Source organism: Chrysemys picta, chromosome 17, assembly GCF_011386835.1.
Source record: "Chrysemys picta bellii isolate R12L10 chromosome 17, ASM1138683v2, whole genome shotgun sequence".
NCBI lineage: Eukaryota > Metazoa > Chordata > Testudines > Emydidae > Chrysemys > Chrysemys picta.
The window spans coordinates 4742092-4768981 of record NC_088807.1 but is presented as its reverse complement, the minus strand read 5'-3'; the positions used below and the strand labels follow the sequence as shown (position 1 = coordinate 4768981).

General features: G+C 54.6%; 1 protein-coding gene across 1 annotated transcript; it reads right to left on the bottom strand.

Moving 5' to 3' along the window:
* Window positions 1–1575: 1575 nt before the first annotated feature.
* Window positions 1576–21137, bottom strand: LOC101944949 (sphingolipid delta(4)-desaturase/C4-monooxygenase DES2-like). The gene is made up of 3 exons (XM_005283756.4): window positions 20903–21137; window positions 11213–11955; window positions 1576–8214 (listed from the first exon to the last, which is right to left on the bottom strand). Exons 1-3 carry the CDS (start codon window positions 20982–20984, stop codon window positions 8071–8073), a joined length of 969 nt encoding a protein of 322 aa, XP_005283813.1. The 5' UTR covers window positions 20985–21137; the 3' UTR covers window positions 1576–8070.
* Window positions 21138–26890: the final 5753 nt, after the last annotated feature.

Sequence of the window (26890 nt, the reverse complement as noted above, 5' to 3'; positions counted from 1 at the left end):
ATGGTAAAATAGTGTTTAGGCCTGTTTACTTGCCTGAGATAGAATTTTGGGGTTTGTTTGCCCGTTTGAATGTTGAGGTTTTTAAAATACAATTGTTTGTGTCTTATTGACGTGTGTGAACAAGGAACAAAGACCCTGTGCGTTGCTTCTGCCTACAGCCAGATAGGGGTTTTAGTGCCGTGAGAAAAGATAAGAAATACAGTTAAAGTGTTGCTGGTTATGGTGGGAGTTTAATATACAAATATACAATTGAAGGGCAGTTCTGCCCTGACTCCTCCCCCAAGACAAGGTCAAGCAACCAGTTGGGAGGGCCAAAGGAGATGGGGTGGAGGAGGTATAAGAAACACTGAAAGCCAAAGAAACGTTGACCCTGGCTGGAACACAACCTCACTCCCTACCCCTCCCAGGGGATACAAAAGAGGTGGTACTGAAGTCCCCAGACTCAAGACCCTCCATAATGCAATATGACCATAAATTCTAAGGGGTGGTACCAGCAGCGAGGGGGGGAAAGGAAGTTACCTGTGGTGATGCTTGCTTGTTAACCCCAATACACATCGCATTGCCTGCCCTTTGGACTCTGACCTTCTGCTTTCTCTCTGCGTCGTGAACTAGGCAGACCAGCAGAGAAGGGGGATAAGGGACCAGAAAGGCCCTCTGATCTCATCCACTGTAGCAGGGAGAAACCGAACTACCCCTTGGACTGATTTGGTGCAGCAGGAATGGGGAGAAGGTATAACCCATGATACCAGCTGGGCTGGCAGAGGGCATAAAGGTTACTGGAATCCCCTGGTTCTGGTATTTACATTCTAGTTCCCCTGAAGGGTAACAGGTAAGGTCTCTAATGTACGAGTCGTCCTAACCCTTGTGAAATGTATGTACGGATGCTATGTGAGGAGTCATGGATCTGTACTGAAAATTATGTTCTGAAGGTACAGCTTGGGAGTGGGTCACCAGGAAAGGGGAAAAGCAGATTTTCCTCCAGGCAAGATCCATGTATCCATCTATCTGTTTACGTGTAAATTGAGCATTGTCTGGTTCGCACTGGGCACCCATTAGAAATGCTAATGAAAGCTAGCGGGGACTCCGGAAGAGGCATAGAGGCGTGGGGGGGATGTTATGTTGGGGTGAACATCAAAGGTTTGTTCTGGTTCATTTAGGGGGGCAAAGGGGACACCCTGGCATCCTTGCCCTTGGCAATGAACGGCCAGCGAGTTTGCTTCGTGAAAAAGGGACCTCAATCAGGCTTGGCTGAACACAACTTTGGGTGAGACGAGCTTCTTTAGCTGGGAAGAGAACTTGTTTGGTGCTTCGTCTCCGGGAAGCGTGTTCTGATTTTGTTCGATATGTAACCGTTTGTTTCCAATCGTCTTACTCCCCCCAGCACTGGAACGTCTATTCTTCGATAATCAACTTATTCTTGGTTTCACAATCATCATAGCTCAGGCGCGTGTGTGCTCCCCCATCCCCTTTGGCCCTCCCAACTGGTTGCTTGACCTTGTCTTGGGGGAGGAGTCGGGGCAGAACTGCCCTTCAATTGTACATTTGTATACTAAACTCCCACCATAACCAGCAACACTTTAACTGTATTGAGCAGAGCTGTGCTGTACAATTCTGGGAATTCTGAGTGTTCAGGGGAACGGGGGCGGGGCCGAGGACTTTGGCGTGTGCTTATCGCTTACCGGCACAGCGCGAGCGGGGCCTGTGGAGGCCTGGAGGGCAGGGCTCGTGTTGCCAGAGGCTGGTGGTTTTAGGGAGTTAAGCCACAGCACAGACAAGACTGCTTCACGCTAGCGGCACCATACCCCGGGGAGCGGCACGGGGGCGGGGAGCAGGATCGGCCCTGTGGCCTGAGTGTGGCAGGCTGGACGGACCGTTGATCTGCTCCCATTTGGCGATTTCTCTGCCCTTTGCTCTGCCAGGAGCTCACACGTTCCCGTCATCCCTGCGTTGGGTCGGTAACAGCCGGATCCAAACCCCGCGCAATCGGCAGCAGCATTTCCACTGACTTCGGCCACCTGTAGATCAGCCTCTAACGACACAGGGGCTTCGGCGCTCTGGTCCCCCCATTGACTCCAGCCCCAAGCCTGCCCTGGATGTCAGTGAGCTCAGGATTGGGCGCTGAAATCAGACGGCACTCAAAGGAGGGACAGCCGCTAGGGAGGGGAGCTGGCAGGTACCCAGCGTGAGTTATTTTCCACCGGTGCTGCCCCTTAATCAAAGGCTCCGCTAATGCTCACCCATCAGCAGGGTCACGGGAAAACGACGCTGTCTTCCTAGCCAGCTGCCCTGAGCGCTGAATTCTAATGAGCTAAGAGCCGGGCGCGTGGTTAGCCTCTGTTAGAACTTCATCTGATGTGTCTATGGGCCCACACCAATCGCCTCCCGGGGGCCCGTCTACATGCCACTGGCAGATCTGCCCGATGGCTGTGGCACCAGCACCAGAAGTGCCTCCACTTTGAGGCCCGAATGCTGACAACTCCCCTTAAATAGCACACGCTTGCGTGTAGGTGGGAAATGGGACATGACCGCCTAGGACGGAGTACTGCGGAAAGGGAGCTGGGGGTCATAGTGGACCGCAAGCTAACTATGAGTCAACAGTGTAACGCTGTTGCAAAAAAAGCGAACATCATTCTGGGCTGTATTAGCAGGAGTGTTGTAAGCAAGACACGAGAAGTAATTCCTCTGCTCTACGCCACACTGAATAGGCCTCCGCTGGAGGATTGTGTCCAGTTCTGGGCGCCGCATTTCAGGAAAGATGTGGACAAATTGGAGAAAGTCCAGAGGAGAGCAACAAAAATGACTAAAGGCCTAGAAAACATGACCTACGAGGGAAGATTGAAAAAAATGGGTTTGTTTAGTCTGGAGAAGAGAAGACTGAGAGGGGACGTGATAACCGTTTTCAAGGACATAAAAGGTTGTTACAAGGAGGAGGGAGAAAAATTGTTCTTCTTAACCTCTGAGGACAGGACAAGAAGCAATGGGCTTAAATTGCAGCCAGGGAGGTTTAGGTTGGACATTAGGAAAAACTTCCAAACTATCAGGGTGGTTAAGCACTGGAATAAGTTGCCTAGGGAGGTTGTGGAATCTCCATCATTGGGGATTTTTAAGAGCCGGTTGGACAAACACCTGTCAGGGATGGTCGAGATAATACTTAGTCCTGCTATGAGTGCAGGGGACTGGACTAGACGACCTCTCGAGGTCCCTTCCAGTCTTATGATACTATGTGGTTGGTCCTGCTTCTCCTTGCACTGTACCTTCTCCATAGGCACAGAAGCCATGCCCCAGGGGCTCCAGACTGGGCACTGAAATTCACCCATCAAATGTATCCCTTCCCCTGATTCTTTGCAGCAGAGTTTTGGAGGATGGGGGGGATGGAGATTCGAACCGATCAATGATGAGGGAATGAGGAAGCTGCGCCGACGTCCAAATTAGGTTCTGCAGCTGGCTTCGGGGTATGAGATGTCGGCCCTGTCCAAAGCAGACGGTGAAATCGGTGGCTGGGGGGGTTGGGTCCAAGGCAGGGGTTCTGCCCCCCGCAATACCCCCCAGGGTTCTGATTCGGAGCTGGAGACGAACCCATGGAAAGGCATAGCTGGCTCCATGTTGCACGTCCAGATTGGCTCAGACCTTCACAGGAGCAGCAAGGACAGAACGTACAGCTCCTAGTCCCTTGCCACAGGAGATGATGATGGGGAACCTCCCTGGTGATTAGCAATACAGCAGGTGAGTCCGCTCCCAGCTGAGCGCCCCCTCTCGGCCACTCACTAGAGGGCCGTGACCGTCTTTTAAGTCTCCGATGCCCCAGTCTTGGAGTCTCCAGGGACATTCTCAGGGCGCAAACCCTCTGGCTAGCACCCCCACCTGAGAGCTGGGACCTGCTGTCCAGTTGCCCAACCCCTCGGGGTGCAGCATTGATCCTTCAGCCTCCCCCTGGCCTAACCACAGCCTCTTCCAGAACTCCACCGAGCGGCATGAGACTGCTGCCAGCCCCAATGATGCGGCTCAGCGGCTCGAGTTCTCTGAAAAACGCAACCAGAAGGTTAGGAACCCTTAGGAAGGGGGTCGATAATAAGACAGTAAATAGCCTAATGCCCCTCTATCAATCCATGGTACGCCCCCAGCTTGAATACCGCGTGCAGTTTGGGTCGCCCCGTTTCACAAAAGATATATTAGAAGTGGGAAAAGTACAGAGAAGGGCAACAAAAGTGATGAGGGGCATGAAACAGCTTCCACGGGAGGAGAGATTAAAAAGCCTGGGACTGTTCAGCTTAGAGAAGAGACGACCAAGGGGGGATATGAGTGAGGTCTATCAAATCATGACTGGTGTGGAGAAAGTGACTAGGGGAATGTTATTTACCCCTTCTCTTTTTTTTTTTTATAATGGAGATATCCCATCTCCTAGAACTGGAAGGGACCTTGAAAGGTCATCGAGTCCAGCCCCCTGCCTTCACTAGCAGGACCAAGTACTGATTTTGCCCCAGATCCCCAAGTGGCCCCCTCAAGGATTGAACTCACAACCCTGGGTTTAGCAGGCCAATGCTCAAACCACTGAACTATCCCTCCCCCCTGTGTTCTCATAACACAAGAACCATAAACACTGACTTTGAGAGTGCTTCAGGGCTGGAGCACCCATGTGGGAAAAATGGTGGGTGTTCCACCAGCAGCCCCCCTACCAGTTCTCCCCCCACCACCCCACCCCGGTGTCTCCTGTCTGCCGGTGACCCCATGGCTCAGCCCCTTCCCGCGCCTCCTGCCTGCTACAAACAGCTGTTTCATGGTGTGCAGGGAGGCTGGGAGTGAGGGGGAGAAGCAGGGATGTGGTGCTCTGGGGAGGGGGCAGAACTGGGTGGGAAGAGGCATGGCAGGAAGAGGTGGGGTGGGGGTGGGGGTGGGGGTGGGACGAGTGGGGTGTGGCCTTGGGGGAAGGGGTGGAGTGGGGGCAGGACCTGGGGCAAAGCCAGGGGTTGAGCACCCCCTGGCAGTTTAAAAAGTCAGCGCCTGTGACAAGAACCACGGGTCACCCGATGAAATGAACAGGCAGCAGGTTGAAAACAAACCTAAGGAAGTATTTCTTCACCCAACGCACAGTCAACCTGTGGAACTCCTTGCCAAGGGATGCTGTGAAGACCAGAAATATAACTGGGTTCAAAAAAGAATGAGAGAAGCTCCTGGAGGAGAGGTCCATCAATGGCTATCAGCCACTATATTCAGGGACGCAACCTCATGCGCTGGGTGCCCCTAAGCCTCTGACTGCCAGAAACTGGGAATGGGCGGCAGAGGATGGATCACTCAATAATTGCCCTGCTCTGGTCATTCCCTCTAAAGCATCTGGCACCAGCTGTCAGAAGACAATAGGAGGATAGATGGGTCTTTGCTCTGAGTCTTGGCCATTCTTGTCAGTTCAGCAGAGGGCGCGCACACAGACACACACCAACCAGCTCATTCCACGGCTCTAAAGTCCAATGAACCAGTATCCCATAGCCAGGGTTGTGTTATTACATGCATTAAGGTAGCACCAAGAGACCTTGTCCGATGCCCCAAGATCGGCACCACACACACGTAGTCAGACAGTCTAAAACACCACTCGGCCTGCCCCTGCTGTGACTCCCGTGCAGTTCAACACAGGTCAATGGCCCTCTTGTTCCTAGGGAGAAATAATATGAGAGCTCAACACAATCCGGGAGAGGAAGGGCAGATAGTTGGGGGGCCGAGACGGGCTCACGGATCGGGCCTGGAGGCCGCGTCTGCTGTTAAATCTGATATCTACGGATGCATCTGCAGAACTCCTCCCGTGCCACCGAGGGGAGGACCAGCGCTGGCCGTTCCAGACCTGAAATGGGCCTGCGGAGTGACAGATGGTAGAAGGGGCCCGCTGGACGTACCCGCTCGGGATAATGTGGCTGTGTCGAGATCTCACAAGCTCGGCAGGGCGGCTGATGGGTCAGGATTTGGAGAAATAAATACACCACCGGGGATGGTGCTGCAGGGAGATGGACAGTCACCGCTGACCCCAATCCCTCAGAGCAGTGTGGCGCTAGGGGGCGCTGTGCTGCAGGGAGCAGGGTGGGTAACTCACCAGGGGGGCGCTCTCCCCTCACAATGCGTGCTGACCTCAATGCTCCAGCATGGCACTAGGGGGCGCTGTGCTGCCATCTCAACCCAATGTCCTGATTAATGTGTGATCCTTAAAAATGCCAGGGTGCTTTCCCCCCCAGCCCCCCCCCAAGAGGCTCACGCCTCTGGCAAGATTCCCACGCCCGTAATTCCGTTCAGCTCTCTAAACTTGCCCAGCAATCTCAACCAGAGGTGGGACTCCTTTACTACCCGCCCTGAAATCTAGAGCTTTGTGCTACGAAACAGCTGCTACACGTCAGCACTAAGTTCTTGGGATCCTTAAGGATGAAAGACCCTGTAAAATAAGACATTATTTTTAACAAAACCCAGCTCCCACATCAAATCTTCCCTTCTTCCCCCTCCCACCCCCGCCCTTTCACAGTAAGATAGTCTCGTAGACTTTAAGGTTAGAAGGGACCGTTACGATCATCTAGTCTGACCTCCTGCACAACGTAGGCCACAGAATCTCACCCACCCACTCCTGTAACAAACCCCTAACCTATGCCTGAGTTATTGAAGTCCCCAAATCGTGGTTTAAAGACCTCAAGGTGCAGAGAATCCTCCAGCAAGTGACCCGTGCCCCACGCTGCAGAGGAAGGCGAAAAACCTCCAGGGCCTCTGCCAATCTGCCCTGGGGGAAAAGTCCTTCTCGACATCAGTTAAACCCTGAGCATGTGGGCAAGACTCACCAGCCAGCACCCAGGAAAGAATTCTCTGTAGGAACTCAGATCCCACCCTCTAACATCTCGTCACAGGCCATTGGGCAAGATCTGACAACTCCAACTTAATTTACACTTTCAAAACCCCACCCGTCACTTGTAAGCAAATGATCCCACCACGGCAAACACGCAGAGCTAATGCAAGACAGTTATGAACCAAAGGTTTGCAAATATCCAGCCAGATCCCCACTGACACCAACAAACTCAAGCACCCAGTAAACGAGTGGGAGGTGAGCGCTCTTTGTTAAACTGCCAGCCACTCCATTTCCTTTCCAGGAGTGGTTTCAAGCGACACCTTGGAGACCTCCAAGCAGCCCTCCAGCAGAAACCAAACCAGCGTTGACATTCCAATGGGTTAAAAAAAAATCTTTTCAGTCTCTTTTTTCCATCAAAGGAGCTAAAAAAGGAAGCTTCTCCTCGAGTTACTTTTAATATAAGGAACATGACTAATTAAGTAGGGCTGTATCTTTGCATTATGTATGCACGGTCCTTTCTTGCAGATCTGGGGATGCACTTATTACAGTTCACATTTTATAAGGGGCCCAATTCTCGTTTCATTTACATCAGTGCTAGGGCAAGGTGAGGGAGGCATGAATCAGCCCCACTGACTCCCGTGGAGTTATTCCTGATTTATGCCTGTTCAATGGCACTGGTTTCAATGGGGGTCACTCCAGATTCACACCGCTTTGAGGGAGCGGGGAATCAGGCCTGTAAAGCTACAGCCTAGACTTGAGCTATCTTTGGTGGCCCGTAGTAATACCTATGTACACGTACCAGCTGATGCTCCAGATTGGCAGGGGACCATTTGATAAGAAGTCTGGGGTGGGGGGGAATGAAGGTGGCAGGAAAGCCATCTGGATGCTAAGCTAGTCCATGGCACAGTCTAATATACACTGATTGTTAGCAGCAGCTGGGGATCCCAGGAGATGCCCTAGCCACACCCCCTTCTCAGCCATGCCCCAGTACCATTGGCCACATGCCCTGTGTTGGTTGCTGGGAGGAGCGTGGGTAGTTGTACACCAGCCGAGGAGTCAGGAGGCATGCTCCCGTGGCCCAGTGAGGCTGCCTAATGACTCATGTCTCAGTCAGTGGAGTCTTTGACAATATTTGACCCTTAAATGAAGCGCGTACACATCTGGTATTAGGCAACAGGTATAAATAACTCCCCTGATGTCAAACCTCCCCCCGTCCCTGAGAGGCTGGAGAGCTGGGAGCTCTGTTGGGTGACCCTCTTGTTTCACTCCGCCTTGGCCACTTTGTACTTCCTCTTCACGCGGGCAAAGGGCCCCAGCGAGTCACAGAAGATGAAGTCCCAGAGGACGCAGACCCAGGAGGTGTGGTAGGGCAAATGGTCGTAGTACTCAGCAGCAATCTTCTTCACCTGGAAGCAGAGACACACGGGGGTCTGACCGTGAACACAAATCTCTGCCCTGGGACTTTTAGATGGAAATGCACAACTGCCCAGCATTCTGTGGTGTCACCTTCATGGCATATGCATGGAGAAGTTAGATAAAAACATAAATACTCTGGCTGGAAGGTTGCACTCTAACACGGCTTTATTTCTGAGAATCCAAAACACACCAAAAAAACCCACCCCAAAACAGAGAGAGACAAAACAGGCTGCTCCCTGAAAACAGTGAGGCATAAGTCACCTCAGCCTTGCTCTGATCACACGCTTCCCTTCAGAACCCCATAGCCTGCAAGCAGGGATGGGAAAACCCCTTAAAATCACAAGCTATACATTTAAGTGTTAGTTTACAATACACCACATATGGCTGGGTTAAACCTATAAATCTTAAAGCTGCTGGGTGCAACCACCACCCTTCTTTTAAGAGATATTAGAAGCAGTTAAGTATCAGGGGTAGCCGTGTTAGTCTGTATCTACAAAAACAACAAGGAGTCTGGTGGCACCTTAAAGACTAACAGATTTATTTGGGCATAAGCTTTCGTGAGTAAAAACCTCACTTCTTCGGATGCATAGACTCTATGCATCCAAAGAAGTGAGGTTTTTACTCACGAAAGCTTATGCCCAAATAAATCTGTTAGTCTTTAAGGTGCCACCAGACTCCTTGTTGTTTTTGTAGAAGCAGTTAGGCTCCCTTTATGAAATAACGCCAATCTCTGCCCAGAACAAAGGCACATCCAAGGCCATGCATGAATTTGAACTCTGTGGGGAAGAGGATTTAATTTGATATTGCTTGAATACAAGTGGGGGGCGGGGGAAGCCAAGCAGAGATGCATGCAGAAAGACAGATGCTCTAGACACAGCCTGGACAAGCATAGTGTATGGCCTAGAGAGAGAGCTTTTGGGCACTGTACTGTCTGGAAAGAGGCTTGGGGCTGTGGGCAAGGAACCTGTCTCCTGTTGCTTGGCTCCTGCTGGATTCAGGGAAACAGGATATTTCACATCCCTTGCAAATAAAACAAGACATCCTCAAAGGTACCTGACTTTATCATTGATTTCTCTTACTACCTGGAAAAACCTGGAGGACCCACATTTTTGGCTGGCTGCTAGGGCCAAGAGGCATGATCGTACTCATCTGTCCCTAATTACCATAATATATTTACCTTAGGTGAGGTGCTACTGTCATCACTTCTGCCTTGCCAGACATACCAGGGGATTGACAGAGCTAAAAAAACCAAGGATCTGTACTTGGGGCTGAAATAGCTCCGATCCTCAGTGGAGCAGCTGTAACCCGCACTCATCTGTTTTCCCCATTTTACGCTCAGGGAATGGAGGTACAGAGAGAATAAGATACTCGCCCAAGGTCACAAGAGATTGAACCTAGGTCTTCTGAGAACCGGACAAGTGCCTTAACCACTGCCTCATCCTTCCTTAATGCAACCATCTGGCCCTGCTTTATCTCACAGCCATTTGTCCCATGAAGGAAAGTCAGTTTCGAGATCTGATTGCAAGAGGTGACCCTTGAAACCGTCATTCTTACATAACAGGATTTAAGGCTGGGCGGGACGGAAGTTATATCAGCCTTTTCCATGCCAATCACATAGTACAGTGGGAAAAAAGTTTCAGGGCATCCCCCATGAATTTCAGGATTCCCTGCCGCACCTTCGTGGCCCCCTTTATCCATACAGAAAGGGAAGGTGCTCACGCCCCTTGCTTGAGAGCCTCTGGATTGCAGTCTGCAGCCTCTGAAGATGCAAAACACCAGAGTGCAGTAGCATGTCTTCCCCACTGGAGGACAACACGGTACCACTTAAATCCTCCCAACAGCACCAGCACAGGGGTGGAATCCACCCTACGGAGGCCAGCCAAGTTGAGGAGGGAGGGGGCTGCTATGTGAGCAGCAGTATGGCCTAGTGGGTAGAGCAGTCACCTGGCACTCAGGAGATCTGGCTTCTGTTCCCAGCTCTACCAGTGACCTTGGGCAAGTGGCTGTCCCCTCTTGGTGCCTCAGTTTCCCCAGCTATAAAATGGGAGCAATGACACTGCCCTGAGAGAAGTCCTACAAGGGGAGGGGGAGTTGAAGAGAAGCCCAAGGGGGTGGAAGGTGACCAGGAGGGGAGAAGGCCCTTTTGTGCACATCAGCTGGGACTCTGAGCACCCCAGAAGAGCAGTAAATTGTTCCAGGACTTGGCCAGAGGGCCAAGACCCAAGAGGAGTGAGGAGAAGACATGGGCCGGGACTGGACAGCATGGCGGGGAGGCAAAGTCCCTCACGATGCAAGGCCTGAGGAAGCGCCCTAGAGATGAGGCCATGCGCTTTACACTTGCCCATGGTAGCGCAGAGCCGGGCATAGGCCTGGCTTCCCTGCTCTAACCACTAGCCCACACAGCATCAGGAGCCACCTCTAACTCACTAGATCCCACACCCTTTGCAAAGCTGGAAAAAGAACCCGGGGCGCCTGATTCCCAGAAGCCTTCCCCTACACAGACAGCCCCCAAACCAAGAACTTTTCTACCCCAACCCAGGACCCCCTCCAAGAGCCTCCATTCCCACACGGATAGCAACGTTTGCTTTCCTATCCTAGCTGGGAGTCGGAGGGGCGAGCTCGCCCCACTGGGATCTGGGCTGTGCCGGCTTGGGGGATGTCAATCCATATCCAGACCCACCCCACCCAGCGCTTAACTTGTGCCGGGGCTGATTCCCAGCACCGCTAGACTTGGCAGTTCATAGCCCCGGCACCTCCAGGCTTGCCGCATCCGTTCTGAATGTTAAAAACATTGCTTAAGCCCCAGTGCCTCTTTCATTACAAATTAAAGCACTGACCCCAACCTCACCCGTATTCACTTGATTGCCAGGCTCCGTGGCCCCTCCCCATTTTAAGGGGCGGGTCTTTGGGTTCCCCGCTGGGCTCCGCCCACTTTCCCAGGGCTTCTGCCCCTTCCAGCCCGACGCTTGCAGGCAGGGAGATTCTTACCAGCGGCAGCCTGCTGCCCGGGATGCTGGGGAAATCGTGGTGCTCCATGTGATAACCCACGTTGAAGGTCAGCCAGTTCAAGGGGCCGTAGTAGGAGAAGGTGTCGTAGCCCTTGAGATACATGTAGTGCTCAGCGATGAAGTGTCCGGAGATGGGGTGGATCCCCATGGCCAGCGTGGAGCCGGCGATCATGTAGAAGACGGGCTTGGGCCCCCACAAGGAGTAGATCAAGAGGTCGTAAGCCAGCTGCACGGCGACGTTGATCACCTCCAGGCCGGTGAAGGGCTTGGGGTTGACGTAGAGGGGCCGCAGGATGTAGAAGACGGGCTGCAGGAAAAGCCAGAGGATCTTGCGGGGCGGCGAGTGGAAGAACCGTCCCTCGAAGGCCGTGGGGACGTCCACGTCGAGCCCGTCCCCGGCCAGGTAGCGGTGGTGGTCGACGTGGTACTTCTTGAAGGAGGTGGCGTAGGGGACCCCGATGGGCAGGTTGGCGAACATGCCGAAAAGGCGATTCCACTTGGCCTCCTTGTTGCCGAAGGCCACGTTGTGGGAGATGTCGTGGATGGCCAGCGTCATGGAGTGGTTGAGGCAGCCCCCGAAGGCGTAAGCCCAGAAGAAGACCCACTTCCAAGGCAGGTCCTTCACCAAGTAGCAGGCCACCAGCTGGGTCAGCACCATCAGGGACACCACCCACTTCAGCTGGGGATCTGGACCCATCAGCTTCTTGATCTCAGGGTACTTGGCTGTGGAGGAGACGCAGAAACGTTAGCTCAGGAAGGGCAGGGCTGGGATCCAGCCTGCTGGTGGCGGTATGGCACGCCGGTCCCACCTTACACAAGCCATTGCGCTCAATGCACTGGGGGCAATCGTGGGGGAGAAAAGACAGTGCAGCAACTGGGCAAGAAGCTGCAAGACGGGGGTTCAAGTCCCTCCTCTGCTACAGACTCCATGGGCAAGTCCCCTAGGCCCAGATCCTCAAGAATTTTTATGCACTGACATCAATGGGCACGGGGAGTCTTAATGCCTTTGTGGATCCGTGCCTCGGTTTCCCCATCTGTATCGGGGGGGACTGTGAGGCGCCCTTACTGGTACCTTACTGAGACAGAGGTGTGTTATACGGGAGGTCAAACTAGAAGACCTAATGGTGGCCGGGTGGCCCTAAAAATCTATGAATCTTTCCTGGTTTCCAGCATCTAAGATTTATCTTGGCCTGGGCTCCTTCTTGGTCAGGGGTTATGGCTTTAGAAGCCGCGTCTTTGAGCGCTGAGCTCCCCAGACACAGAGGACACCGTGAGGCTCTGGTTATGAACAGCCAGTCGGAAGCAGACAGGTAAGAGCTTTCGTTTTAGTCGAAGCACTGAAAACCCTGGGTCCTCAGGGAATACCCCAGGGGTGGGGACGTGGTGATAAACCCACCCTCTGGTGGTGCCAGAATGAACTGTTGCTCCCAGCTGCTAACCTGATCCTCTCCCACCTGCTTTAACGGGCAAGTGGACTTGTTCATCCCCTCCACATTAAAGGACTGGCATTGCTGGGCCTCTGAGTGAGCTCCCGTGGAGCCGGGGCAGATCCCACCCTGCAGCGCAATTGTCCCAGGCTCTCTGCAAACTCAAGCAGCTGCTCCTGCAGCAGGTTATGCTCACGTCACCTTTTCAAGGCCATCTGTCTACGGGCACGTTTTGTGCCCGTATAAACATGTTGGTTGGGAGTGGGTGTGTGCGTGTGTGGTTTGATTTTGTGAACCGCTATTGTTATACCGGTAGCAAGGCCGGCTGCAAAAACACAAGTCCCTTTTCACAAAACATTGAGAGGCTTGGAAATTTGTTTGCATTCCACATCGGAAAACCAAACCAAACCAAGAGCTTTCAAAATCTGTTATGAAGCTACACGAGGGCGACAGCCCACGGACCCACTGGGCCAGCCCCGCGGTTAGAATAGTCACTTGGGATATGGAGAAACCCAGGATTCAAGGTTCTCCTCTAACAGTCTGGGCTGGCCTTAAAATAATAATAATAATAAATCTCTGAATCTTCCCTCTTTTACCAAATCTAAACTCTCTCTTGAGCTTGGCCACTGGAGCAAGGGACTTGACCCTGCATCATCTAGATCCCCAAATAAGTGGCCTAACCATCAAGCTGGTGACAACTCTGCGGTGGAGCTGTCTCACATAGGGAATTCCCGACTCAAGTTTTACCGAAACCGACGTTGCCCCAGAGAGTTTTGGTTTTGATAGATCAGCAAAAATGTTCAGTCAAAAAATTCCCCCGACCAGCTCTAACCGACGTCCTCCCGCCTGCTAGCTGATCTCCAAGAAGTGCAGCTGGACTTGAACTGAACTCAGACCCGGAGAGCTGCTCCGCTCTGTGTGACCCCGCACCGGACAGAAGAGACGGGATTTGGCTGTAATGGTGTTCTCGGCAGATCCCGTCTCCCGGCTGCTTTACGCAACCCCACCAACCCCCCCAGAAAATTCCCTTTATTCGCATCCCAACCCAATCCTGGCTCTCCTCTACCACAAGGGGGCAACGTAAGATGCCGGTTTGGGTTCAGCCCATTATAGGCTTGGGAAGTTTGGGTTTGGATCCAAACTTTGAAGGGGATTTGGATCCCAAGGGAGGGGATGGTTTAGACCTGTCTGGGGATCTGGCCCACTGACTCTAACGGAACGACACCCGATTGACGCCAGCTGGGGAGTGACGCCAGCCGGGTTTTGAACCAGCTTCATCCATTTGCATTAACAAGGCATCAAAATACCAGAGACAGGTGTTTTTAAATCAGTGCCACAGGCTAGATCCCGCCCTCTGGGACAAGACAGCTGCCTAGTAAAAAGTGGTGGGGGGGTGGGGGTAGAGATCTCGGGGGTGGGGGGCGGGGGACATGCAGCCCAATATGGAGGACCAGAGAGAGACGCGGAAAGCCAGACACCTGCAGCCTGAACCAGCAACCTGAACTTGATGCTATGAGGAAGTTGCCTCCTGTTTGGTTTTTGTTCCTCCTGTGTTCAGGGAAACGGATTTTAAATGTCAAGTATCAGAGGGGTAGCCGTGTTGTCTGGAACTGTAAAAGCAGCAAAGAGTCCTGTGGCACCTTATAAACTAACAGACGTATAGGAGCATGAATGAGTGAATTCACCCACGAAAGCGCATGCTCCTATACGGATTTTAAATGTTCCTTTGCCGGGAACCAGACTCCCTTGTCAATTTCCCTCTCACCTGGAACAACCCTCAGGACCCCGACCTTTGACCAGTTTGATCAGATCCAAAAGTGGGTGGGTAACGTAAACAGGTTTTCCTCCCCAGCGCCTCTTCACGGCCTGCGGTGCCGCTGCAGTGCCCTGCCTCAGTTTCCCTCTCCTAAAGGGCTCCTCAAAAACTCCACTGCCCCTGCTGGGGTGGGGGAGGGAATCCAATTTAAGGGTCTAGCTCCCTTCTCAGGATCGGGGCCTTCGTCCATAAACATGCTGGCCATGCTGCCTTCACCCAGCTGGGCCTTTCAATAGTTCAAATAGCTTGTTCTCCTTGAGCCAGGAGTCCCCGGCCCCCCTTCCCGGACAGTCCCTTTGCTCTCTGCACCTCTCAAGCCAGTCGCTGGTGCTCCTGGCCCTCCCTCGCTAAAATATTAGCAGCTCCTATGGCACGCTCCCTTAGACCCCTACATCTGGCCTGAGTTTGTCACATGACCTTTCCGTCACATGACTAAACTCATTCCCCCCACCTGGGAAGGTGTCCCAGGTGGGGCCAAGGGCCAGCCACCCTGTGACACAGTGCAATCAGCCGCCGCCTCTCCCAGCTGAGGGGTGATACCAAGTTAGAATCAGCGATCAGCTTGGCCCCCACCCTGTTTTTCCGGTTCCAAACCCATCGGCGTTCCTTGTCAAGCCGCTCAGTGGCGGGAACGCGAGCCTGATCAGGCATGATCAGGGGCAGGAATGCAGCTGCCGCACTGGGCAAGTCGGGCCTGACGTAGCGAAACCAAAGCCGAAGGAAGAAATAGGGGAATTTGCAGAACATGGGCCTCCCACTGCCCTGGGCAGGTGAACGTGGCCCAAACTCAGGGGAATGCACTGAGCTGTGTGCGTGTTGGAGCGGTGACCCCGTCTCCAGGCTCGGGAGTCCCATTGCAACCAGTAGGGGGTGCTCTTTCCCCTGCATCAGCCCCGCTTACTAATAGCGGAGTTGCTCTGACGTTGCCAGAAAGCGGAGGAGTTCCAGCCCAGATCTCGGGGCTAACTGTCTTCATCCTCCATTAAAAATCCCCCGGAGCGTCAATATAATATGTCATCTTCTTCCCCTCCAGTCCTAACCTGCTGGGCAGGAAGTGCCGTGTTCCACCCCAGGAACAGGTGCATTTCAGTGATATTGCTGGGGACGGCTGCTAGATCTGCAGGGCTGGCAGATGGCGTTTGACGGAGACTCAGCGGGGCACAAATACGCCTGGAACCCATCATTTTATACACACACACACACACACACACACACACACACACACACACACACACACACTTACTTTTTAAAAGGCCTCAGACTAGGGTGCCCATATTTACCAAAGTCAAATCAGGATTCACATGGGGCTGCCTGAGCCCCGCACCGCCCAGCACCTTGTGTTGCCATTGGCCTCCCCAAATGTTCCTCTGTGCCCCACTACGGGGGCGCAAACCACATTTTTGGGCATTTGTAACATTTGCTTTCTCCCACTGATCAAAGCAATTTGCAACTGGCAAGAGCAAATGGGACAAATGCCCAGTTTGGCCAAAAGAGGACGTCCGGGACAGGGCTTAAAAAGGGGGGGCTGTCCAGGCCAAAACAGGACGTGTGGTCACCCTATCTCAGACCCCCCAACAGCCTCGACTGCATCAATAGGGTGAGGGATGGGGATTTCAATGCAGCAGCTTCCCTGTTGTTCTCCGCGGAAGGGCGGGGGGAATTTTCCATTTTTCTCAATGTGGCAGGGGGAGTCTCCATCCATCTCAGTGGGGCAGGGAGGGGGACGTCTCCACGGCATTGGAGGAACAGGGAATTCTCCATTGGTCTCCGGGCTGAGCTCTTTGGAACATCTCCCCCTCCCTGGTGCAGGCGGGCAATGCCGCCGACCCAACGGGGCTGCTCCCGGGAGGGATCTGGCCCGGCGCTGCAGGGTGTCTGTTGTGCGTCACGTCCAGCGCCTCCCGGGCAACCAGCAGAGCCTGCCTGGGCATGTGCACAGCCCCGTTGCTATGAGCCGGCCCTGCTGCCTAGCGCCACCTTTGTGCCAGCAGCACCCACCCCACCTGCATGTCACAAAAGGCACAAAGGCGCCTGGTGAATGCAAACACCCACGCCCTGTGCAGAGAGCCAGAAAAGCCACAATGGGCCCTGCTTCAACACCCAGTGCCATCAATACACAACCTTGCCCTGACCCCACTGGGCTTTGCCTCAGGCCCGCAATCCAGCAGGCTGAGTCTGGGCTGGGTTTCGGGGTTCAATCCGAGCCGCAAAAGCGGTCCGAGGGCTGGACAAAATGCCTGGCAGTCAGCGAGTTTGAGGAGGGTAGCATCTCGGGGAGGCCGTGTGGCCTAGCGGATAGTGCCCGGGTGTAGGATTCAAGAGAGCTGGGGTCTACTTCGGCCTCTGCTGCTGGGCGAGCCTGGTCAAGTCACTTGGTTCCCGTGCCTCAGTTTCCCCCTCTATAAAATACGGCTCATGATACTGGCCTCCCCTTGTAAAGCACTGGTGGAGAATGGCGACATAGGCTGCAGGGCACGATGCCTCTGCAAAGTTTCACATTGATTTCACCCGACACCTGCAGAGCGGCAGAACTCAGCCTGACCTCTCTGGCTTTCATCTAACGGTCCCTTCTGCAGGACTCCAAATGGAGCCAAAGGCCACAGCACAAACCAACAACCTTCCCCCGGTAAAAAGGGAAGGAATTGACATTTCAAATTCCTTCGGTCTGCCTGGCCTCAGCAAAGGAGGCTGCACCGTTTGTAACCTCAGTGTCAAACCCGACTTCTATTGATCTGCGTCAAATCTTCTGTCCTGGGGGGACGAACGGAACGCGGGGGCAGTTTCTCGCGTCCTCGGGTTTCCTTGATCAGGATAGACGCTACAGCTGATGGTTTCCGAGCAACAGAGACGCAATCCCTCTAAATCTGCCAACTGCTTTTGCTGCCCTCGACCCCGTAAGACATCCCTAACACTTTATAGGAAATCCGGCTGCAAATGGTCACCCCGTCAGCTGGGCCTTTGGGAACATCTGGCCCTGTACCATGTAGAAAGTTTGACCCAAGCGCTGTGACTGATAACTCAGCCCGTCAACTCACGAAGCCCCGAAAAAAACAATCAAGCCCCATCAGTAGGGCCCTACCAAATTCAAGGTCCATTTTGGTAAATTTCAGTCATAGGATTTTTTTAAAAATCTGAAATTTCACAGGGTTTTAAACGTGGGGATCCCGACCCAAAAGGAGGTTTTGGGGGGAGGGAAGGGAGGGTCGCAAGGTTATTGTAGGGGGGGTCATGGTATTCTGTGCTGGTGGTGGTGGTGGGGTGCTGTCTTCAGAGCTGGGTGCCCGGCCAGCAGCAGCCGGTATCTGGTTGCCCAGCTCTGAAGGCAGCACAGAAGTAAGGGTGGCAATACTGTGACACCCCTCCCCCCCACAATCGCCAGATTTCACGGGGGAGTCCAGATTTCACGGTCCGTGACGCGTTTTTCACGGCTGTGAATTTGGCAGGGCCCTATCCATCCGCTCTTTTGATCTTGTCTCCTACAGCTGCCTAGCCCCTGAACGTTGGTGCTGTTCTACCCTGACCTCCCGCGGGATATTAGTTGAGCCGGGGTTTGTCCCTGGATTTGCAAACAGGTCTATTTGGGGCGGAGTTCTGTCTCCCCTGCGCACGGCTTTGTATCACTGTGGTATCTAAGGCGCTGATTGTCACCCTGGGCCTGCGTTTTGTGCTGGGGTAGAGGCGTGGGGGTTGAGCCGGCTCCGCGAGCTCTTAAACATCCCCTCCATGCAGGGGGCTGCCCCAGCCAGTATGGAGCTGGCCTAAGGACACGGCTCATTATATCGGTGTGGATTGGGCGTGTGTGTGCACTGTGCTGGAGCTATTCTCTGCCCCTCCTCGCCCCCAGGGCCCACAGGGGGTGGATCCAGGGTGAGGCCCGGTGCTGGTTATTCTCTACCCCCACCAGGTGTGGAGCTTGGATTCCGGCAGCAGTCCTGAGGTTGCACTAAATGACACCATGGAAGAGGCGAGAGAATATGGGGAGCACAAAGAGGGCTTAAAGTCACCTGAATCTTTTCCATTCCTCTCCCAAGGGCAGGAGCGGAGTTGACCGAGAACGAGGATCAGGCTAGTGTATGTGGATGTTGCCCTCTGCTGGATGGGATGAGAACTGCTATTGTGGGTCCTAGGGCCTATACTGCTAAGTGCTGGTGGGGAGTCTCCAGAAGCTTAAGGGGTGGGGATCTGGGGTTTGGAGCAGGAGAAGCGCCATAACAGTCCTAGTGGATTTAGGCAGCTGCGTTTGTGAAAACCGCCAGGAGAGGGGAGCAGAGTAACATTTCCTTTACAATTTCCATGCTTCTTAGAGTCTCTGAGCACCCCCCGCTTCCCCGCCCAAAAGCATGCCGAAGCAAAAACTAATCCCTGCATAATTAGGGTGACCACACCTCCTGTTTTGGCTGGGACAGTCCCTTTTTTAAGCCCTGTCCCGGCCATCCTGACTTCTTTGGCAAAAGGGGCATTTGTTCCGTTTGCTGTTGCCAACTGATGACGCTTGGGACGGGACAAATGCCCACTTTTGTCAAAAAAGCAGGGTGCGGAGAAACATGGGGGGGGCGAGCGGTGATGCCAGCACCACGCGTGGGGGGAGGCAAGGCTTGGGCAACCGTCTCAGACCAGACATGGGCAGGGCTCAGGTGAGCTGAGCTCCTTGGGTCAGAGCCACATGGGGTGGGCCGGGGGGGAACCTCGGGCTAGCCCCACATGGTGTCCCCTTTTCCCTTTGGGAAATATGGTCACCCTAAGCATAATGGATTTGCCCCACAGATAAAGTCACAGTGATGAGTTAATTACATAACAATCACCGATCTACACATCTCTACTAACCCTGTGATTAGAAGGGGTGGTTTACAGTGGCCAGGCTACCCCACCACAGATTCAGTGTAGACCGGGGGTGGGCAAACTTTTTGGCCCGAGGGCCACATCGGGGTTACGCAACTGTACGGAGGGCCGGGTAGGGAAGGCTGTGCCTCCCCAAACTGCCTGGCCCCTGCCCTCTATCCGCCCCCTCCCACTTCCCACCCCCCTCAGAACCCCTGACCCATCCAACTCCCCCTGCTCCTTGTCCCCTGACCGCCCCATCCCGGGACCCCCGCCCCCTATCCAACCTCCCTTGCTCCCTGTCCCCTGACTGCCCCGACCCCTATCCACACCCCCGCCCCCTGACAGCTCCCCCCCCAGGATTCCCATCCCCTATCCAACCGCCTTCTGCTCCTCGTCCCCTGACCACCCCCTCTTGGGACCCCCCGCCGCTAACTGACCCCCGGGATCCCACCCCCTTATCCAACCCCCTCCCTGCTCCTTGTCCCCTGACTGCCCTCCTGACCCCTATCCACACCCCCGCCCCCTGACAGCCCCCCTGGGACTCCCACCCCCTATCCGCCTTCTGCTCCTCGTCCCCTGACCACCCCCTTCTGGGACCCCCCACCCCTAACTGCCCCCCAGGATCCCACCCCCTTATCCAACCTCCTCCCTGTCCCCTGTCCCCTGACTGCCCTCCTGACCCCATCCACATCCCCGCCCCTTGACAGGCCCCCCCCCCGGGACTCCCATCCCCAACCCTCCCTGTTCCCCATCCCCTGACCACCCCCCCAGAACCTCCGCCCCATCCAACCGCCCCCTCCTTCCTGACTGCCCCCCAGAACCCCCGCTCCCTTACCAACCCCCCGCTCCCCACCCCCTTACCAGCAGCAGGAGCTCACAGCTGCGCTCCCCACGCTGCCCAATGGAAGCGGTGGTGGCGGGGGGTGGGGGGAGACAGCAGTGGAGGGGCCGGGGACTAGGCTCCCCTGCCAGGAGTTCAGGGGCCGGGCAGGACGGTCCCACAGGCTGGATGTGGCCGGCGGGCCGTAGTTTGCCCACGTCTGGTGTAGACACTAGCTACACCGACAGGAGGGGTGCTCCAGTCGCTGTATTTAATCCACCTGCCCGAGAGGCGGTAGCGAGATGGGAGAAGTCTTCCGTCAACTTAACGCTGGCTTAACTACGCCACCGAGGGGGGTGGATTTTTCACAACTCCGGGCAACGTGGCTGGGTTGACAATTTTTTAGTGTGGACCTGGCCTAATATATTCAACACCGGCTGGTTCTGACTCACCTCCTCTCTCTCTGGTAGCTCCAGTTCCCACCTGGTTCTGACCCATCTTCCCCCAATCCTGGTCCTCCTCCCTCCCTAGGGCCCCCTCATCCCCACAGGTTCTGATTCACCTCTCTCTGCTTCTTCTTATTCCTGACCCATCCCGCCCCCTGTCCCTGTCACCTCTGGTCCTGACCTCCCTCTCTCTGGTTCTGGCCCCCACCTCCTCCCTGACCCTAGTTCTAGCGCTGACCCTCTTTCCCCTCCTGCTCGCCTCTGGTTCCGATCCACCTCCCTCAGCGCCATCCCCCTTCCAGACAGGGGCCATGGTGGTACCAACCCAACCCAGACTCACCCAAGATCTCCTTCCTTCTCTCTGTATGAGGTTGATCTGTATAGACCCACTCGAAGTCATCCCTGGTGACCCGGTTCCCCATGCTGCGTCCTCTCCACTGGAGCCGGCCCAGTTCCCACGGTGCCGAAAGAACCAGGACTCCCGGCCGGGGCGGCGACACCTGCGCAGGTGTGTTGTATCCTCTCACTGGCTTTCCCAGAGGCACTGCACCTGAGCTGAAATGCCTTTCTGCCTGCCCTTCCCCAAAGCACCTGCCAGACCTGTTTGGCTGGGCATCAGAACTCCCTGGGGTGGAGTTGGTCTGTAAGTTCCTGGTATTGGGCCCAGGGCCAAATTAATGGCTCCGGCCCACTAAGGGGGCGTCTACGCGCCGCTCTTTTGAGCGGGAGCCGGAGTCTGCAAACCTGGGCCCCGAGACGTGCTGCCGCAGGCTGTGCGGACGTTCCCTTGCGCGGTCACCGACGGCCTGATGCGACTGGCCTGGGCGTCCTTTCTAGAGCCTTTGAGTGGGCCCATCAAAGTCAGGCTCTTGGGGGTTTCTTCTTGGGAAACAGGCTGGCACAGCCACCACGAAGATGCGGCTTCCAGTGACCTGGCACCACAGTCCCTCCGCGTGCCAGGAGCCGCACCGATGCACCGGAGGACAAGGACACAACCGCGGGCTTGTCCACACAGGAAAACTGACTGGATCAGCTCCTGGGAAACAGGGTTTTGCTGTGGCAAGGATGGCCGGTCGGGAGGTATTGGCCGGAACAGTTTTTCCTGCGGAAAATGCAGAGCCGTCAAACCCGAAGCTTTTCCCACAAGAGGGGCCGCTTGGGCGGAGCTTTCTCAGCTCCACGATGGGATTCCTTCTCCAAACCTGCCAGCCGCCATCGCCTGGTGCTCACGGCGCTGGAGACAGGTGGGCTCCGGGTTCAGATCCCTGCTGGGCTTGATTCAGAGCAGCGGCTTGTACCCAAATCTCCCCCTTCCCAAGTAGGTGCCCTAACCATTGGGCTATACAGTGGGTGTCTCCTTCTGGCCCAACGAGTATTTCATTGAATTTACCACCTACCCCAAGCCAGAATAACTTCCCTCTGGAGACAAGCCCCAGAGAAGTGAAGCAACTTGCCTGTATCTTTGGCTCTATGGCACTTACAAAAAAATTGCTCTGACAGGTGAGATCACAGGCCCAGCAATACCTGTATCCGGTCTCTGACAGCAGCTAGTCTCACTTGCTCGAGAGCAAAACTCCAGGAACAACCTCATCCCCCCCGCCACACACAGTGGGCAATGGTGCAATAATCTGTTTGGCAGGGAAAGAAGAAGAGCTCTGTGTAAACTCAAAAGCTGGTCTCTCCCACCAACAGAAGTTGGTCCAATAAATGATATTATCTCCCCCACCTTGTCTCAGCAGGGAAAAGAGATTGGTTTTCACCCTGAAGCAAGAGGGCTGAGGTTGGAGGCAAACAGGTCATCTCTCTGTGTTTTATTAGCCAAATATTCCTAAACTTTTTGCCTCGAGAACATCATGTGGCATTGAGTTCCACAGGCTAATGATGTGTTAATGGGGAAAAGGGAGCGCTTCCTTTTAGCATTGCTTTCACTCTCACTGAGGGTCTCCCGGTTCTTGTATTATGAGCATGTGAGAAGGCAGCCACACTTGGAGCAGAATTTATTCCTGGACATGTACAATAGTCCACAGAAACCTTATGGTAAAACCATTCTCCCCCAAATCCCAAAGTACAATAGGCTCATCACAGCAATTTCCCACTCAGGAAATCCGTTCCAGCTCACCTTCCCCGAGAGTCCATTTCTGTAGTATATCATGCATAATTACCAGACGACATCCCATGATGCGGACACCACTCCCAGCCTGCCTACTCATTGCTTCCAGTTGGTAGGAGCCATCATGGCCCTTAAAGAGAGTCCTGGTTTAAACTAGTCTCACTCTGGTTCTTGAAGCGAAGAGACTGCAGCGTACTCACAAGGAAGAGACTCTCGGCTTTCTAGCCATCCATCCATCCAATTATCTATCTAACCCCGTAGCCACCCACCCATCATCCATCTGTCTAACCACATGGTGGAAAGCATGAAGCAAGGAGTGGCTGTTTTTGTCAGGGGCCCAGCAAATGGTGCAAACTGCTAAACCCAGACAAGAAACTGCAATCCACCGGTCAGCTGGGACCTGAGTAGGGCACCTCAGTGAGGATACAAAAGTAAACAAGTTAAAAGCATTAAAAAACCAGAACAGGGAGGGTTGCAAGCCACTCCCGCCCCACCTTTATCCTTCCCTGATAATCTTGCTGAGGATCGGAGAAGATGGGGACAAGGTTTCCACATCTATATGAAAACCGCAGGAGAAAATTAAAAAAAAGAAAAAAGAAGAAGAGGACATGAAAGTAGTAATTTTAGTGCACATAGTGGGAGGAGGCGGTTCTGGAGGTTTATATATAGGGTGACCAGATATCCCGAGTTTATAGGGACAGTCCCGATTTTGAGGTCTTTTTCTTATATAGGCTCCTATTATCCCCCACCCCTGTGCCAATTTTTCACATTTGCTGTCTGGTCACCCTATTTATATAACATGGTCTGACAGCTGCCATCTGAAAATGCTCCCACTTTGGCTGTGGTTTTACTCCTTAGGGAGGACTGTAACCCTGAGAAAACCGCAGGGTTTGAACGATAGCCGTTCTGATCTCACACAGAGAAGCGTCCCCGCGCTGAGGCACAGAGCAAGACATTGAGAGTCTGGAAATACTGAGAAACGGCATCGTCACAGGGTTTGCTACTCACAGCTGGGGCGCCTCCTGCTGGCCGCTCTGGGGATTAGCTTTTCAGCCCCAAGCCCTCTTCTGGCCGTTTCTCCGCTTGTCGTCTCGCTCTGTGGCCCCCTCTCTTGCTCCTGCAGCACCCCGGCTTAGCTTCCCGGCCAAGTCACAAGAGTTTCCCAGAAACCCCTCCTGCCCCTACACACAGCTCCCTAGTTTCCCAGAAACCCCTCCTGCCCCTACACAGGTGAGCTTCCCCTCATTAAGGTTCTCCTCCCAGTGTAAACTATGTTACCCCTTCAGTGCGAGCGTGGGGAGAGAGGCTGGGGACAAGTATGTGTACCTGGTAGCGTGGGTCCTGTCTGAGGGCCCCAACCACCTCTTGCACCCCTCCTCTCTCCATGGTGTAATAATAGAGCAAATTTTGACTCAGTTAGGAGTCTTGTTAGGTACTGCAGAGCTGAAGTCACTGATTCCTAATGCTTAGCCCTACTTTGGGCTAGTGGTTCTGGGTGTGCGAGCTCTGAGGCTCCCGCCCTACTAACAGCTGAAATCACTGAGAGCTGTGTTAGGTGGCAGGGCGGGGGCCTGAAGACAAGTTGGTGAGAGGCTCGCAGGATGGCTGGCGGGGAGGCACAGTTGGTGGTGAAATTTTTTTTCTTCTTTTTGGGGGGGAGGGATAGCTTCAGTGGTTTGAGCATTGGCCTGCTAAACCCAGGGTTGTGAGTTCAATCCTTGAGGGGGCCATTTAGGGATCTGGGGCAAAAATCTGTCAGGGACAGTACTTGGTCCTGCTGTGAAGGCAGGGGACTGGACTCAATGACCTTTCAAGGTCCCTTCCAGCTCTATGAGATAGGTCTATCTCCATATAATAGCCCATCCCAGGCATGCTCAGAGACAAAGTGTTCTCGATAAAGGACAGCCAGAAAGGGAGCCCTGTTTGCTGAACCTCACAAGCCATAAAGACACAGATCATCTCTGGGCCAGCTACTGTCCAGCACAAGAGGCCCTAAGAGAACTCAGAGCGGTGTGGGCCCGGGCCCAGCCACCCAAATGTGGCAGCCAAGCAGAATCAACACCAACTTCTTCTCAGGTGCCGGGTTGAGTCACAGAAAGTAAACTGACAATGGAAATCAGGGGCATGTGCCAGCATGACACCGAGACTTGGAAGGCAATTTTATGCCAGCGAGGACTGGCAGAAGCAGTCTGAGCCAATGATAAAGAATGAGCTCTCACTGGTAAGCATTATCAACCTCGGACCCATTGGGCCACCAGCAGTGCTCAGATACTCTGCTCAGGCCCTGGGTGTGGGATTTTGAGAACGAAGAAAGGGAGGTGTTGCCTATGGTGCTAGTGGCTTTGAAATTAGGTTTTGTCTACACTGGGCAGGGCCGGCTCCAGGCACCAGCGGAGCAAGCTTGTGCTTGGGGCGGCAGATTCCAAGGGGCGGCATTCCGTATAATCCTTTTTTGGGGGGGGGGGGGGCGCTTCACCGCTTTGACCGCCCCTGCAGATTTTTTCTTTTTGGTTTGCTGCTCCCGCTGCCCTGTAGGGGGCGGTGGTGTGGGGGACGGGAGCGCCCTGCAGGGCAGCCCGTGTCCTTCCCTGCCTGCCGACCGGAGTGGCGCAGAGCCCTCCCGGCAGGCGTCGCGCACGGAGGGGCCGTGTGGCAGCGCCCCGCTTAAGGAAGCCCTGGGGGCCCCCCTTCTCTCTCTCCCCCGCTAGCCAGGGTGCACACTCCGCTGCCCGGGGTCTGCAGGGCCGGGAGTCCCCCTGCACCCACTCTCCCGCCGCCCCACAGGTTTTTTGTTTTTTCTTTCCTTCACCGCTCCGGCCGGCCAGTTTGTTTCCCGCTCTTTCGCTGCTCCGGCCAGGGGCAGGTTTGTTTCCCACCCCCCCACAACCTTCGCCGCTCCGGCTGGCCTGTCCCCCCCGCCCTTTGCTGCTCCAGCCGGCCAGTTTGTTCTTCCCCCCCACCCCACCCCCGCCGCTCCGGCCGGGGGCAGGTTTGTTTTCCTCTGCTCCTCTCTCCCCCCCGCTTGCTGCTCCGGCTGGCCCGGCGTTTTTTGCTTGGGGTGGCAAAAAAGCCAGAGCCGGCCCTGACACTGGGACATCTAGGAAAACTAATCCAGATCAACAAAAGGGGTGAATTGGAAGTGGATTATTTAAACCCCGTTCAATCCCTGTGTGGAGGCGGTTTTTGCCGAATTAAAGTGGCCTTAATTCCGTTTAGCTGAATTAAACTAAAGCAAATGAAGGCCATTTGAATGATGAATAACAGCATCCACACAGGGACTGAAGCGGTTTAACAAATCCACTTCTCATTCACACCTTTAATTCATTCCAATTTATTTTCCTGCACGTCCCCGTGTCGGGCAGCGTTTAGTCGTGCGTCATCACCAGATGCAGCTAGACGGGGGTGCGCGTGCTCAAAGTCTTTGAAGCCATCTTGTAATGTAACGAATCAAGAGAATTCTGGTTTGCAGTGTACATCCCTGGTCTCACTCCGGTTCCTGAAGGGCAGAGGCGGCCGTAGATTCATGAGGAAAACGCCCTCAGCTGCTTGTGCCTGCTAGAAAACAGGACCGTCCCAGGGCTCCGCTCTCTAGGCCATCCATCCTGAGTGCTCCCAGCTTCCCTTCTCTCCCATGCCACTTCCCGGTAGCACCGAGGCAGGACTCCCCTCCCCAGTGCCAACCAGGGCCGGCTCCAGGTGTTTGGGGTGGCCAATGGAAGCAGGTGTTTGGGGTGGCCAATGGAAAGGGGCGACACATCCGGGTCTTCGGCGGCAATTCAGCGGCGGGTCCCTCAGTCCCTCTTGGAGCGAAGGACTCGCCGCCGAATTATGAAGCGGCGGGGTTGAGCTGCCACCAAAGTGCCCCCGATCGTGGCTTTATTTATTTTTTTCCTTTTCGCTTCGCCGCTTGGGGCGGCAAAAAAGCTGGAGCCGGCCCTGGTGCCAACCCTCTTGTTTTGGGCTCCGCTTCCTCTAATCAGGCTGTTTCTTCCCCGTGGGTCCCTGCCCACAGCTGCCAAGGGGCAAAGTGGTGGGGGTGGTTATGGGGCGAGAGGGAAAGGATCACCCCCTTGAAGCACTGGGGTCAGCACTGACGCCAAGGGAAGAGTGCTCCCACCCCCGCTCCCTGCAGCGCAGCGCCCCCTAGCACTGCACCGGGGTATTGGGGTCAGCATGTACTGCAAGGGGAGTGCGCCTCTATCCCTGCAACACAGCGCC